Raw genomic sequence first — 14,339 nt, 5'->3', positions numbered from 1 at the left:
TGCATCTCAAGATGGTTCTGCAATACTGCTGTTTTAGTCTGGGAGTTTGTTTCTGCACTGCCCTTCACCTTATGTAGTAATTTAAACCAGTGCAAAGTGAGTTCAAAAGTGGGTGTGTAAAATGCCACTGTTCTAATTCGGTAGCAAATTATACCCACCACCACAGTGCTGGGCCCCTGTTCCCACTACACACAGTTTTGCCAATACATCTCAGTCTTATCCCACAGTACTGGTTGATTTTTCAGTCCAGAGCTCCCTTGAGCTGTGACTGCCAAATATGCTTGCAATGCACACAAATAAGGCATCAAGTATCTTTTCCCTTGTGACCTAAGATAAAATTTGAACCCATGTGCATAGAATTGATAGCCTACTACATTAACCTATTGTGTTTCAGGCCTTGCAAATGCCTTCCATCAGGTTATTTATTTATTAATGTATTATTATTATAGCACCTAGGAGCCCCAGTCATGGACCAGAACCCCGTTGTGCTAGGCACTGTACAAACAGAACAAAAAGATGCTGCCTGCTCCAAAGATCTTCCAATCTAAGTATAAGATATGAGACAACGGATGGATACAGACAGACGGCAGTACAAGGAAACAAATAGACAATGTTGGTCAGTATGATGGGCACTATATTCTGAATTTTAAGTAAAGTAAAATTGGATGGCAGGTATGTGTGTAAAACTGGGCATCAGGTGTTTCTTTGCATGTCCTAAACTGAATGGCGGATGTGTGTGTTAATCTGAAAGTGTGTGTGTATTTAAGACTGTCTGGAAGCCAGGTGTATGTGCTTTAAAATGGATGACATGTATGTATGTGTGTGTGTTAAAGTGGATGGCAGGTTTTTCTGTTAAACTGTATGGTAGGTCGGGGACTTTGACAAGCTGGCAGTTGTGTGTGTATTAGACTGGACTGTAGCTGTGCATGCTATGCAGGGAGCTTGGGGCTTTGTAGCTCACACAACGTCTGATCCAGTCACTGCACTGATCTTGGTGTGTTGTGCTTCCTGAGCCCCAATGAGGCTTTGTTTTAGCTGTCACCCTCACCACTGCAAAATAACCGGGACATTTGGACAAAGGATGGGAGGTCCAGGCTGGTATGTGATTTGCCACACACTAGGGTCACATGGTGAGTTGGGAATGTAACCTAGGAGTCCTGACCCTGTTGTGCTACATGTGGGCTGATTTCACCATACTCTGACACACAAGCTCCTATAGGAAGTTATGATTGCAGGTGACCCTATAATAAACACACAATGAGAGTTATTGGGTGGGCCGCAAATAGACCTCCTGGAGCCCAGAGTCATGTGTAGCCTAGCCTAGCCTCTCAGTAACACCCTCCCCTCTATCCCCACGGGCTAATAGGGACTGAAGTCCCGCCTCTGACGTCCTGCTCTTTGATTGACGGGAGTTTGCAAAGACGCCGGTCTACCCATCTCTGATTGGCTAAGAGCTGGCAGGGTTGAGCCTATAGAAGCCAACAGTGGGTAAGTGGGCGGGGTAAGGTTGATACTATCCCTTCGTGATTGCTGCGCGCGTGCGCGCTGCTTGGTTGCTCTGCTCAGGTGAGGGAAGGCGGGAAAAGCAGTTGGGAGGGAGGGGCCACAACGGGAGGAGTAGCCTCTTGCTCCCTTACACTCACCCCCACCCCATGGCCCCCTATGGGTAACGGGGTGAGTAATAGGTATTAACCATTCCTCATATTAAAACGGGGGGGGGGAAAGTGGAGGCTCATTTGACTGGAAAAGGGAATCCTTGTTGTTCCTCAAAATGGTGCTTTATGTTTCCTCCCCCCCCCCGGGGATGAGTGAGGCACGAAGGTGTGTGTGGGAGGGTCACCCCATATACTGAGGGTGTAGTAGTGGCCCCATGCACTGATGTGGTAGTAATGCACCAGGTGGTGGTGGGGTGTTAATGGTAACCCCAGAAATGCCACGCCTACAACCCTCCTGCTCCTGCTGTAATGGGGAGTGGGGTGTAAAATGCCCCTGCATATCATTCCACTACACATACTGAGGGGGTAACACTGTACCTGTGTGTGTGTATTTGGGGTGTGTTGGAAGATCCCCAATCATTCCCCTACCCTGAGAGGGAAATAAGGCACCAAGGCTCCCCCCACCTCCAAATGCTCTTATAGTCCCTGTGTAGACTAAGAGGATAGTGGGTCAAGCTGAGGGGTGAAATACAGATGACTTGATTTGTGCAAACTGTTTCCTCCCCTTTTCTTATGAACCCTACAACATTTGCCTGAAAGGCTGCTTTTTTGTGAATTACATCTGCCCCATTTAATGTGGTGGCTTAGGCTCTCCACAAAGCTCCATAAGCCTAAACCTTTGATGTTTGTAAGCCCCCAAAATGCTTGGGTTTCATCTGACTTTAGTCTAGTTCTTAAAAAAATAAACACAAAACAAGCCCAGATGTTGAAATCTGAGGTGAAAATCTTTCTTGCCCTAAATCTGTCAATTGCATTAACCTGATGGGCTGAGTTATGTGGCCAAAGTTTGGTGGCTTAGGTTTAATTCTTGCTTTAATTCCAAGAAGCCCAGGTGTTGGGTCAAAACTGTCATGTGGTATTGGCCCCAGGATTCCAAACTGGATACCATGACTGCTAAAACTGGCAATTGTGACCTATACAGTCAATAGTTCATAACAAAAATATTAAAATGGATCACTTTTGCTTCATTTGAGATGTTGAAAAATTAATCAAGTGCAGCGGGTGGGAAAGGTTGTATGTCTAAGTAGGTACTTAAAATGGCCCGCTAGGCTGTGGCTAGATAGCATGCCCATTAGTTAAAGCAGAGGGCTTCCATTCTATTCCTAGCTCTGGAATGGAGTGTTGACTAGAGGTTAGAGCACAGAACTAGGCACTGGAATGCCCAAGTTCCATACCTTATTCTGAGACTTTGAGCAAAGTTGCTTCACATCTCTGTGCCCCAGTTTTTTCCTCATCTGTAAAATGGGGATAGTGTATGCACTTGAAAAGGGCTACAGTATATAATGGCAACATGTACTGCTTGATTGTTTCAGAGTTGCAGGATCTGACTTCATATTAGTAGAACTACCAGGTGATATCCTGCATGGAGGCATTTTGGTCACTTAGAAATTATTTGGTATTTCAGCTATCTTCAGAAATGTATATAATTAAGGCTAAAAAAATGGATGCAAGGATTAGGCCATCAAACTGTTTTAATAGTGCGTGCCCTGAAAGTGATTCTGGGAACTTTAAGGTTAATTAGTGATATTCTTGGGATTATTCTTACACTAAAGGTTAGGAGGATGCTTTTACAGATGAAAAGTAGGGTGGGGATAGGAGAGAAGGAAAAAACTAGTGTGTTGGATCTGACACCCACTTTAGGAAAGGAAACCTTTTAAATGGGGAAATTCAATCTACATTTCAGACAAATTGCCTGTCTTTTGCTCCATGTCCCCAAAGAGAGAGAGGAAATGATCCCTCTTACCCAATGCTGTATTAATTATCTAGACTGGTGGTAATTCACTAATTCAAATTAATTCTTGAAGAATATTACATACAATATGGGGTCAGCAGTCAGGGAAGGACTGTGTGGTAGAGAGCTGATTAGTCTTGCTGTTGAATAGGTACTTTCTCTCTATAAATGTTCTTCTTTTTCATTGCCTCCTGTGAGGAATGGGCTTTAAGAGGTAGCAGAATACCTACATATTAATTTTTGGTGAGATTGTTAAAAATATTCTCTGAAAGGTCAAAAGGAGGCAAAAAAAATTCCTCTGGCTTATGTAGGAACAAATTGTTTAGACTTTAGAACAAATTTTAGATCCTGTTTTCCGGTTTAATTTTATTTACCACTTGCTGGGAAGAGACCACTAAACTTAAACTGCACTTTTCTTGATAAAAGGCTCTTTTGAGGGGAAGTGGAGGTAGGAGGAAAGTGAGGAAATGGTTGATGAAGTTGGGGGGGGGGGGGGCTAGAAAACAAAATGAACAAAGATGTGGGGCCCTGACAAGGTTATAGGGACGGAAAGCAAGTGGAAATTAAACATGAGGTAATTTGAGACTCTGTCCCCTCATATTAGGTCTGACATAATATTCCTCTCCCAAAATGTAGTCTTGTATTACTTTTTAAAGTACTTCAATGTGGGTGTTCTAGCTAAATGAATTCATAGACACAAGTGTAGGACAAGGGCAAACACCTTAAAAGGAAATGAGAAAACATATCTCCTTTGTGAAAGTGTTTTATATTATAATTTTCTCACTGTCTACAGTAATCCTGACACTTGTATTTTAATCACTTTCTCTCTGTTCAGTGTGTAAATTAGTTATTGAGTTAGAAAAGGGTATTGGAAGTATCTTTTTGAGTTGGTGGGACCATAGTTCTGCAAATGGATTAAAAAGGAGGGGAGGAGTTCAGATCCTAATCTACAATAACAGATTTGACAGTGTCTTAACACCTACTCTTCACCCTAAAACAAGTAACTGGCTGAGTGTTGTACAGGGAATTGAGGTCTAAACTGGTATTTTGGAAGGCTTTAAGGCACTGATGATTAATGTGTCTTTAGCATGATTAATTACACAGTTCCATTTTCACCTATCCCTGCTGACTTTATCCTTTTAAATTTAACAGGTATTGTTGTATGGCTCCTTCCTATCCCACATGCACAGTTAAATGGTTAAAACTTTTATTTTTAAAAATAGTTAAATGTTTAGATTGCCAAAACTTTAGCACAGATTTACCACAGTCCAAAAGGCTCTTTGCAAGTCCAGTGTATTGTAGGAGTGATTTAAAACATAGTAACAGGAGCTATAAAACAAGTTAAGCTTTTTCTTTAGATTTATACAAGTCAGCACCATGTATCTCATGGGTCAAGGAGTTCCACACTGGCAGTGGGTGAAGGCAGGATAGTCTGAATTAGCAAACAGAGAATGCAAATTGATACAGTCTTGTGCTTCAACATTGGATGTATAATGAGCAGTAATTTTGAAAGGCCAGCAGAAGGACCATTATTTTCTTGGCTTGTCTGTATGTATTCAACTACTGACTTATTTTCATTGTGGACGGGTTTTTCTTCCCATTTCTCTTGCAACTTACTTTATCTTGATAAATGAATGTAAAGAAAAAAATCATAGTTTTTAAATCAAATGTCTCAATTTGTACAAGATCTTAATGACTGCAGGTGCTGAACTTGAGACACCTTAAAGGGGCCTGATTTTTTCAGAGAGTAGGTGCCCTGTGCGTTCTGAAAATCAGGCCCCTTTAAGGTTCAGCACCCGCAGTCATTACGATTTTGTCAAAATTGAGACCTTCGGTTTTTGGTTGTTTAAACCTGATTTGCTTTTCCTCTTTAAAAAGAAAAAAAAAAGTTTACTCAGCTTGGACAGTGAAACTGGATTGGTCAGTTCTTTAATTTTTTTTTTTCTGGTGCTGGTGGGTGTGACAGCTTGACAATTGTGGAAATGCAAGTTACTGCTGTATCTCTAGACCAGATGCAACATGGGCAGTAGCAGTGCGAACTGTCTCACAATGTTCTAACTGGGTGCCACCGTGCCTTAAGCCTGCCTCTAGAGAAGAAGGGTATTCAATCTGTGGCGCAGTCAGCCTTTGAGTTGCAATGAAGGCAGCTGTCCAACTTCAATTGTTGTGATGGGTCTTAGTCCACTTCCCAGTGGATAGTTATCTGTTTCACGAAACCAGTAAATAATATCTCACAGGCCACCAAACAGCCATCATATGGTAACAGCTCTTGATTGCTACTGATTCAGGCTTGATTTGGAAATGGTAACCTTTACTGAGAGAGCTTCCTATTAAATTACCAATTCTGTTAATTCTACTTCTAATCCTTTTCCATTGCAGAAAAGCCCCTGAGCCTCCACTAATACCAATTAAAAAAATGAGGCATACTCAGAGTATTTCCCATGTCCCTCCTGTGGTCACCACTGGGGTGAAGCCAGGGAACATGAGACCACATCACAACAGCACAAAGGGCATTGGAGCGCGTAGCAGGATGCGAATCCCTGAGAGAGAGCATTCCATAGCAGTGCTGAAAAGCATGCAGCGACCTCCATTCCATCTACAGCGGGAAGAACAAGACGCCTTCTTCCTCCTACTGGGTAGGAGGCTAGACCAGTCATTCAAACTGTCCAGCATCTTGGGATATACAGTTTAGACAAAATATGGTATACAAAACTCTACAGTGTATTTGGAATGGGTTCCCAAGGCTGGATAAGACTACAATGACCAACTGGCAGTAAACTCAAGTAGGGAATTGCAGGGAAGAGGTATTTTTAACTGTCTATAATAAGATAAGCTTTGTATCCAAGATAAATTTTAAATGATCTGGAGGATTCAAGTTGATAATTTGACTGTTCAAGTTGATAACTGCTTGCAAAAGGGGAATGTTATCTGTGTTTAGCACACAGTATGGGGAGTAAGGAAATGTGGCTTTCTCAACGAAAAAATTATTTGACTTAATTCCCTTGTCTCCACCTGTAAATGTTGGATGATACCATGTTCTAAAGTGCTCTGAGAACCTTGAACAAAGTGTCATAAGTGCAAAGTATTTAAAATTCCATTTTAGAAATGGAATATTTTGATGGAAGTCTAGACTTTGTCTACTCTGGGAGTATGGCACTGCTAGCTACAGCTATGTTTAAGATGCTGTATTTAGTAGAGTTCCAGCAAGTTTCTTTGACCACAGACTGTGAAAGTCTCTTGTCTGAGAATAGTGTTGGAACCATGTTAATTCATACTATAAACTACCTAGGCAGGTCACTCTAGAGAGATTCTTGTAAAGAATTCACCATTGCTATAGTGGGAAACATTACTCATATTCTGAAAGCAACAATCACTGAACAATATGAAACAACTAAATACAGCTGCCTTACTTTTTCTTCCCTTTACCAGAGGATGACTTGGTACAAGAGTTCTTGTCTATGGACATATGCTACAAGATTTCAGATAAGGTATGTCCCGCATGCTCCAACTTCCTTACTTCCCTTCAACTTCCCTATAACAACCTTTCTAAATAGCAATGTGCAGTAGTTTAATGACTCTCACTTTGACTCTTATGCAGTATCTCTAACTTATAAACCAAACTTTAACACAAGAGCCAGGGCCTCATCCCCACTGAAGACTGATATTTTTGCATTCATAACTCAAATGATTCCATCACTTTTTTCAAACTTTCCCTAAATCCCCTTCTAGGCTGAGACAAAGCACAAGGCTTTAGCCCTTGGGAAAACTGTAGGGAGTGGTAATGATCTTAGAACCAGTGCTTAATTTGTAATGAAAGTGATGCTGGGGCTCAAGCAATTTTTTTTATTACATTAATAACTGATGCAGCAAGCGCAGAAGTGCCGGGGCTATAAACTGCCAAGCCTCAAGGTGCCGGGGCTCAGCTTTGGCACAGATTAAGCACTGCTTAAAATAGATACTCAGTCTGACTTCTTATAGCTGTCACTCTAGTAAAGGACCTTGGGATTCTATAGATGTTGCATTAAAATGAACTATAGTCCTAAGCTGTCATATGCTTTCTCCTGTGCTGCCCATCATGCTTGGGAGAATCTCACTGTAAATGTCTGCAGGACTAACTCTGTCCACCTTCATATCTCTCCTTAAAAACTCCTCTGCCATGAAACTTACGGGAAACTTTTTTTTGCCTGCAGTTAGTTAACTGGTGTGTATAGACCACTCCTTAACATGCTGACCAACACTGTCTCATTGTTTCCTTGTACACCCGTCTGTATCCATCTGTTATCTCTTGTCTTGTATTTGGAAGCTTTGTTCTGTGTTGCACAGGGACTAGCATAACAGGGTCTTGGTCCATGACTGGGGCTCCTAAGGGCTATGATAATACAAATAATTAGCAAGCCTCCACAAAAGTGCTTCCTTTCTTCACTCTCTCCTCTTATGGCTCGATTTATTTTTGTTTTTAAACTTAAATACTAGATAGAACATATTGTGTTTCTTCTGATCCAGAACTGGGTCTATTAAAGGTAACTCTTTTTTAGTATCTTCTAGCCATGACTCTGACTTACTTCAAACGTGCTGGCCTGCATATTAGTGAATACACACGGATGAACCTTTTCACTGCTCTGTAAGTACCTTGTAGCTCTTAACCTTGTGATCCCAGTCTGTAAAGATCCCACCATATAAATAATTCATAGACAGCAGAATGCGGCAGACCAACCGGGTTACCTAGTCCATGGCACCAAATGGTTTGGCAGGAGGAATGGCTATTAGGAGTGTAGTTTAATAGCATCTGGGTCCACAGTACACACACCGGTATCTGAAGAAGTTATACCCAACTTAAACCTCCCTGCACCTACCCCCCCCCCCAAAATTCCCCATGCCATACTGATCAGCCATAATTGTCCCCCAGCTGGGAAAAGCACAATTTAATTGCAGTGTTTCACATTAGCTTAAGTAAATGATTTCAAAGGGTTTCCCTCTAACACTAGTATAAGAGTTCATTATTGGGTAGAGGCTAGTGGATATTTTTTTAACCTTATGTTTCAAGAGGCTAATGATGGTAAAACACAAATCAGTGGGATCCTGATTAATTTTAATTACATGGGCTGGATGCAGGGATCCCAAAGTCATACTTGTGTCCTTTCTCTCTCTATGGATAAGGAGCATTTTATTCTGTTTGTACAGTGCCTACCGCAGTGGTGTCCAGGTCTATGACCGGGCTCCTATAGTTACCATTTCAGAAGTCAGGAGTTGCAGAAATCTTCCACAATGTTTGCGAGTGAACTCCATTGCCACCATGATCTAGTAGCAGGAGAGGCCTCTATGGGTTGCTCTTCAATCCCTTCTTCGTGTACTAAGGTTTTAAGTATGACACCTGCAGCTGAATGTACTGTATGGACACTTGAGGCCTGATTCTTACTGTAAAGCTGTTCTGGCTATGGACCCACTTGTGAGGATACTTTACTCTATTAGAGTGGTGTAGAGCTATGTTGGTGGGAATGAGAATTATTCCCTTTAAGGGCAAACACAGCATCAATCCAATCCCAAACTAATCACATCAACTTGCAAACTATACATCTCTAATAGAATATTGAAATAGAATTGGTATCTACTGTTGTATGTTGTGTGAGAACTTGTTTACAACATAATCCACTTGTAATTCTGTGCACCTATAGGAAAAACCCACAAGCTATTGTATGCACCTAAACACAATTGGCCTTACTTGCAAACGAGTGAGCCTCTTATGCTGTAGTTCTGTGGCTTAGAACGCTCTCTTTTATACAATGTAATGCTGGAGCGTTAAGGCTTAACACTTGCTACACTGAAAGTTACTATAACAATTCCAGGCTGTACCATACAACTTCCTAGGCTGCATGCTTCTGAGAAGCACTGGTTAGAAGAATTTCTATGGATGTAGCCTGTTTTGCCCCATTTTCCTGATGCAGGTACTTGGCTAATGACATGGAGGAAGATGAAGAGGATTACAAGTATGAGATCTTTCCCTGGGCCCTTGGTGACAACTGGCGGCAGCTGTTCCCACAGTTCTTAAAACTGAGGGATGGCTTCTGGGCTAAAATGAACTACCGAGCAGTGGTCAGCCGGCGCTGTTGTGATGAGGTTAGCCATGGCTGACATATTTTTACATCCTTGTAATACTGGGACTATGGCTAACATGTTAATAGTCACTAGAATCAATAGTCTATGCAAATCCAATTCCGATAAAGGGTTAAGGCCTGAACTGACCATGGGAGGATAAGTGTCCCTACTAGCACACTAGGAAGGTCAGGAATATTGTAGTGGGTGCATTTGTCTAGCTATTCCTCAGAAATTAAATAAAACCTCAGTCTCTAGGATTTTCAAGCCAGTACTCTTAGTACAGAATCCATACTTAAGTTTAAAGATTCTTGGGTCACCTTTGAGGATTCTACTGAATCGTCACAACCTTTACCCTCTGCAAATGTCTTCCTCTCCAACATTAATTAGCAGTTGCTAGTCTAGTTTTAGTTATGATCAAATCATTCTTATCTCAATAAATCTGTCTGATAAATAAATCTGTGGGAGAATGTTCAGATGCTACACTGTAGTTCTTACTGTCTTTGAAGCCCCATATCAGGGTGGCCAAACTTATTGACCATCTGAGTCGCATACAACAATCTTCTGAAGTTCAAGAGCCAGGATGCACCTGCTGGGGCTCAGGGCTTCAGCCCCAACCTCCTTGCTGGGTAAAAGGCCCTATCCCACCACCCCACTGCAAGACAGAGGTCCCAAGCTCCCCGTCACACAGTTTGGTAGGTGGAGGGAGGGGGGGGCGCTCCACAAGCTGCACTTTAACTGTAAAAGAGCTGTATGTGGCTCACAAGCCATGGTTTGGCCAAGCCTGCCCATACGCTAAAAGGGCTAGATATGACAAAATCATGCTGCGTTTTAAATCTTACTGAATACAATTTTAAGTGAATCCAGAAAGATTCAGTGGCAAGGAAAAAAATTGGTTTGTCTATACTCTTGTGATCTAGATAATGTCAAAGGAGCCATCCCATTGGGCTTGGTCACGTGAACGACCCCTTCATCACAGTGGAGCACTCAGAAGCTACCTGAAGAATGAAAAGGACTCACTTCCCCGAGGACCTGGTGTTACACCCCCAAGCTGCCCCCTCTGCACTTGTGAGCTGACTGAAGAGGAAGGCAGCCCAGAAGATGCTCCAAGTGCCAGTATTACTTCTGATGGTGACCTATTGCCATTCACTAACAAGTGGTCCCAGAACTTTATTATACTCCCTCAGAAAATAATTCTGGATCCAGTGGCAACATATAGCCTGCAGAGTAAGTAGCGACAAGTCCCTCTCTCCTGGGCTCCAGCTCTGTTATCTGATTTGGAAAGAACGCACACTGGATTTTTAGAGGAATAGGGTTCTTGAGTGACCAATTTCCATATTCATAACTAAAGGTGAAATGAATTGATGGGAATCACTTTCTGTTCTAGGGAAAAGCAAGTTAAACTTCTTTGGATGCAGTTACTATACTTGAGTTAACTTAAACCTCATGTTGAACTAGCCTTCTAGGCTAAGTGTAATGGTTTCTTTCAGGAAACTGGAAACAATCCCTGTCTCATGGCAAAGAAGGGGGCCAGTCCTACTCCTCAGACTTGCCTGCTATTGGGAGCCCTTTGGATTTTAACCTTTTCAGGACCACGCACATACATCTGAAAAACATAAATGGAAAATTAAGCATGGATTGTGCTGTCTCCAGGGTCAATGCTGCATTTCTCTGGGCAGAATTCAGTAAAGAGGTGGGGTGTCTTTTGGATGGCATTCCAAAAGCACTGACTCTGGGTATCCCTCTAGTAGTTCTGCTTTTGGGAATTTGTTCTTGTCACCAAGGTGCTGTCTGCAACTTTATTGAAATCCAAGAGCCAGTGTGGTCTACAACCAATGACTTAATGTTTAGTGGCTATAATCATGTGTATTTTCCAGTAAGGTGTATAGGTACTTGACTTGCCAGTGTGGTTATATGTTAAGCCTCATGAGTTTCTTGGTCTGCAGTCCTTCAGGAGCCAGGAGTCACTATGGAGCCTGATGGAACTGGCATGGATTGGCGTTCTGTGGGGTGACTCTCTATTCCAGGACCAAGATGTCTCTTCCCAAGGAACTGCAAGTGGCACTGGACTTGTTCTCATTCTGCTGTTCACAGAACTGTTTTCCCCATGCACTTTATGAATATATTCTGGTTGTGAACAGGAAGACAGGACAGTACTTATGTATTTAAAAAAATTACTTGCTGATGCAGCTATTCAAATGTGCCTTATTTAATGTGCAAATCCCAATGTAATAGCTGGACAGCCTCTAATAAAAATGTCCAGGAAAAAAAGTTTAGTTTCTGTTAATAGAGAATCCTGGTAAATGTAATGATTATCAGGGCAACAAAACTTGATGATATTGAGTGAGCATAGCAGTGACCTATGGTGTCATGGTTGTACTTGCTTAAGGCTTGGGATGAACACAGATGTGGAGGAAGGATTCCTGGAGAAGAAAATCAGTGTTTATACATTGCTAGTGGGTCTGTTTGAGCAGAGCATCTGAATCTTTCAGGTCTCAAAGGAAACTCACAATGGCAGTAATATCCACTTGCACCAAAAAGGCTTTATTGGGGGTGGGGGAGAAGGGAAGAATGTAATCAATACTGGGGCTTCTGTTTTAAGAGCAACTAGTACTGGCTGCTAACACATGACAACACGCTTTTCTAACCTAGAATTATTGCACAATGTTATGAGTGTTAGTCACATTATCTTGATCTACTGGGGATGACCACAAGGGTTAGCAAATACAACAGATGCCATGTCTGTCAGTGCCATGGTGACTTCACTGACCAAGCTGAATGCTCTCTGCCAATGTTCATCTGGCTCAGTATCTGATGCAAGTAAAATAATTCATGTGGAATCAAGGTTTGGTAGTCTCTTAATTTGGCATCCCTCTCCCCAGCTATCTATAGGGGATGCACAAAGACAATGAGATTCTATCTAGCAGAGTATCTTAGCCAGGGCAAAGCACTTTCTCAGACTGTGGTACCTGGCATCCCTTATGGAGGTAGGGACAATGGCTGGGTGGGGCATGAAACTCCATTTTATTTGCAATTAATAGGCAAATGCAAATCTTAACCACTAAACAGAGTGACAGTCTTGCCACTGTATTCCTAGGCTGCCTTTGACTTGTTATATGGGAGGGACATGTCCCTTCTCGGTACCTTAGTGGTAGAAATCTAAGGGTATGTCTATACATGGAATTAAGAACAGCTATTTGTGAATAACTCCATTTGGACACTACTATTCTGGAACAAGAGTGTGTCCTCACAGAAACATGCCTCAATAGTAGCATGTGTAGAGAAGCAGCAAAGAATCCTGTGGCACCTTATAGACTAACTGACGTTTTGCAGCATGAGCTTTCGTGGGTGAATACCCACTTCTTTGGATGTGTAGAGAAGACCCACTAAAAATGTTGGTGCCTGTCACAGCTCTTGAGGCTTTTGACACAGTCCCACATGGCATTCTCATAAGCAAACTAGATGAAAGCACTATAAGGTGGGCGCACAACTGATTGAAAGACCATAAATGGAGTCGTTATCAAAGGTTTGCTGTCAAATTGAGAGGCCGGATCTAGTGGGGGCCCAACAGGGGTCAGTTCTGTTCTGCATTCACAATGACTTGGATAATGAAGGGGAGAGTGTGCTTATAAAATCTGCAGATGACACTAAGTTACGAAGAGTTGCAAGCATTTTGGAGGACAGGATTAGAATTCAAAAGACTTTGACAGATTAGAGAATTGGCTCTGAAGGCAAGACAATTAAAGTCAGTAAAGACAAATGCAAAGTACTGTACTTAGCAAAGAAAAAAAAATAAAATGCACAATACAAAATGGGGAAGTAGTGGCTAGGTGGTACTACTACTGTTGAAAAGGAGTTGGGGTTATAGTGGATCACAACCCAAGTCAACAAGCTGGTGCAGTTACAGAAAAAAGCTAATATTTTTCTGGGGTGTATTAACAGGGAGTGTTTGTATGTCAGATAGGAGGTAACAGTCCTTTTCTGCTCACTGCTCAGCTGGAGAACTATGCACAATTCTGGGTGCCATACTTTAGGAAAAATGTGGACAAATGGGAGGAAGTGCAGAGGGAAGTAACAAAAGGTTTAGAAAACCTTTCTTTAAAAAAATGGTCGTGTTTCTTCTTAAGACAAGAAGACTGAGAGGGCCTTTGATAAGTCTTCAGATATGTTAAGGGCTGTTATAAAGAGAACTGTGATAAATTGTTCTCCATATCCACTGAAGGTAGGACAAGAAGTAGTGGGCTTAGCTTAAATCTTCATTACTGGAGATTGTCTACGCTGCACTTTCATCAGTAAAACTTTTGTTGGTAGAGGGTGTGGAAAAAAACACACCACTGACTGATAAAAGTTATACTAACAAAAAGCACTGGTGTGTACAACGCTTTGTTGGCAGGAGATGCTCTCCCATCCACAAATATACCGTCTCTAGATGAGGTTGGCTTTATTTTGTCAGACGGAGAAACAAAAGAGCAGCTATACTACATACCTTACAGTAGCACCGCTGTATGGTGCACAGTGTAGACATAGCCTTAGGTTAGACAATAGGAAAAAGTTTCCAACTATAAGGGTAGTTAAGTTCTGGAAGAGACTTCCAAGGGTGATTGTGGAATCTCCATCATAGGAGAGTTTTAAGAACAGGTTGGACAAACACCTGAAAGAGATGGCCTAGGTTTACTTTGTCCTACCTCAGTACAGGAGATAGGATTTGATGACCTCTCAAGGTCTTTTCCAGTCCCATAGTTCTATGATGTTCAAAGTGCTCAAATCCCTGCATAAACCCCCCCAAACACTTGATTGTTTCA

The 14,339-nt window shown here is 42.0% G+C and overlaps 1 protein-coding gene across 3 annotated transcripts; it reads left to right on the top strand.

Annotated features, from left to right (window-relative positions):
• Window positions 1-1,501: 1,501 nt before the first annotated feature.
• On the top strand, window positions 1,502-12,347 carry SPDYC (speedy/RINGO cell cycle regulator family member C). 3 transcript variants are annotated; one of them, XM_045022883.1, is made up of 7 exons: window positions 1,502-1,566; window positions 5,827-6,083; window positions 6,877-6,935; window positions 7,983-8,068; window positions 9,390-9,561; window positions 10,458-10,764; window positions 11,484-12,341. In XM_045022883.1, the coding sequence occupies exons 2-7, from the start codon at window positions 5,864-5,866 to the stop codon at window positions 11,549-11,551; spliced, it is 912 nt and encodes a 303-aa protein (XP_044878818.1). In that variant the 5' UTR covers window positions 1,502-1,566; window positions 5,827-5,863; the 3' UTR covers window positions 11,552-12,341. The 3 variants fall into 3 exon arrangements, with proteins under 3 accessions (XP_044878818.1, XP_044878819.1, XP_044878817.1); XM_045022884.1 differs by having other exon boundaries at window positions 1,562-1,674; window positions 11,484-12,345; XM_045022882.1 differs by lacking the exon at window positions 1,502-1,566 and adding an exon at window positions 1,583-1,685 and having other exon boundaries at window positions 11,484-12,347.
• The last annotated feature ends 1,992 nt before the right edge of the window (window positions 12,348-14,339 follow it).

This window comes from Mauremys mutica, chromosome 7 (genome assembly GCF_020497125.1).
Source record: "Mauremys mutica isolate MM-2020 ecotype Southern chromosome 7, ASM2049712v1, whole genome shotgun sequence".
In the NCBI taxonomy this organism is placed as follows: Eukaryota; Metazoa; Chordata; order Testudines; family Geoemydidae; genus Mauremys; species Mauremys mutica.
Note: the sequence above shows the minus strand (reverse complement) of the source record. Positions and strands in the feature narration are given on the sequence as shown.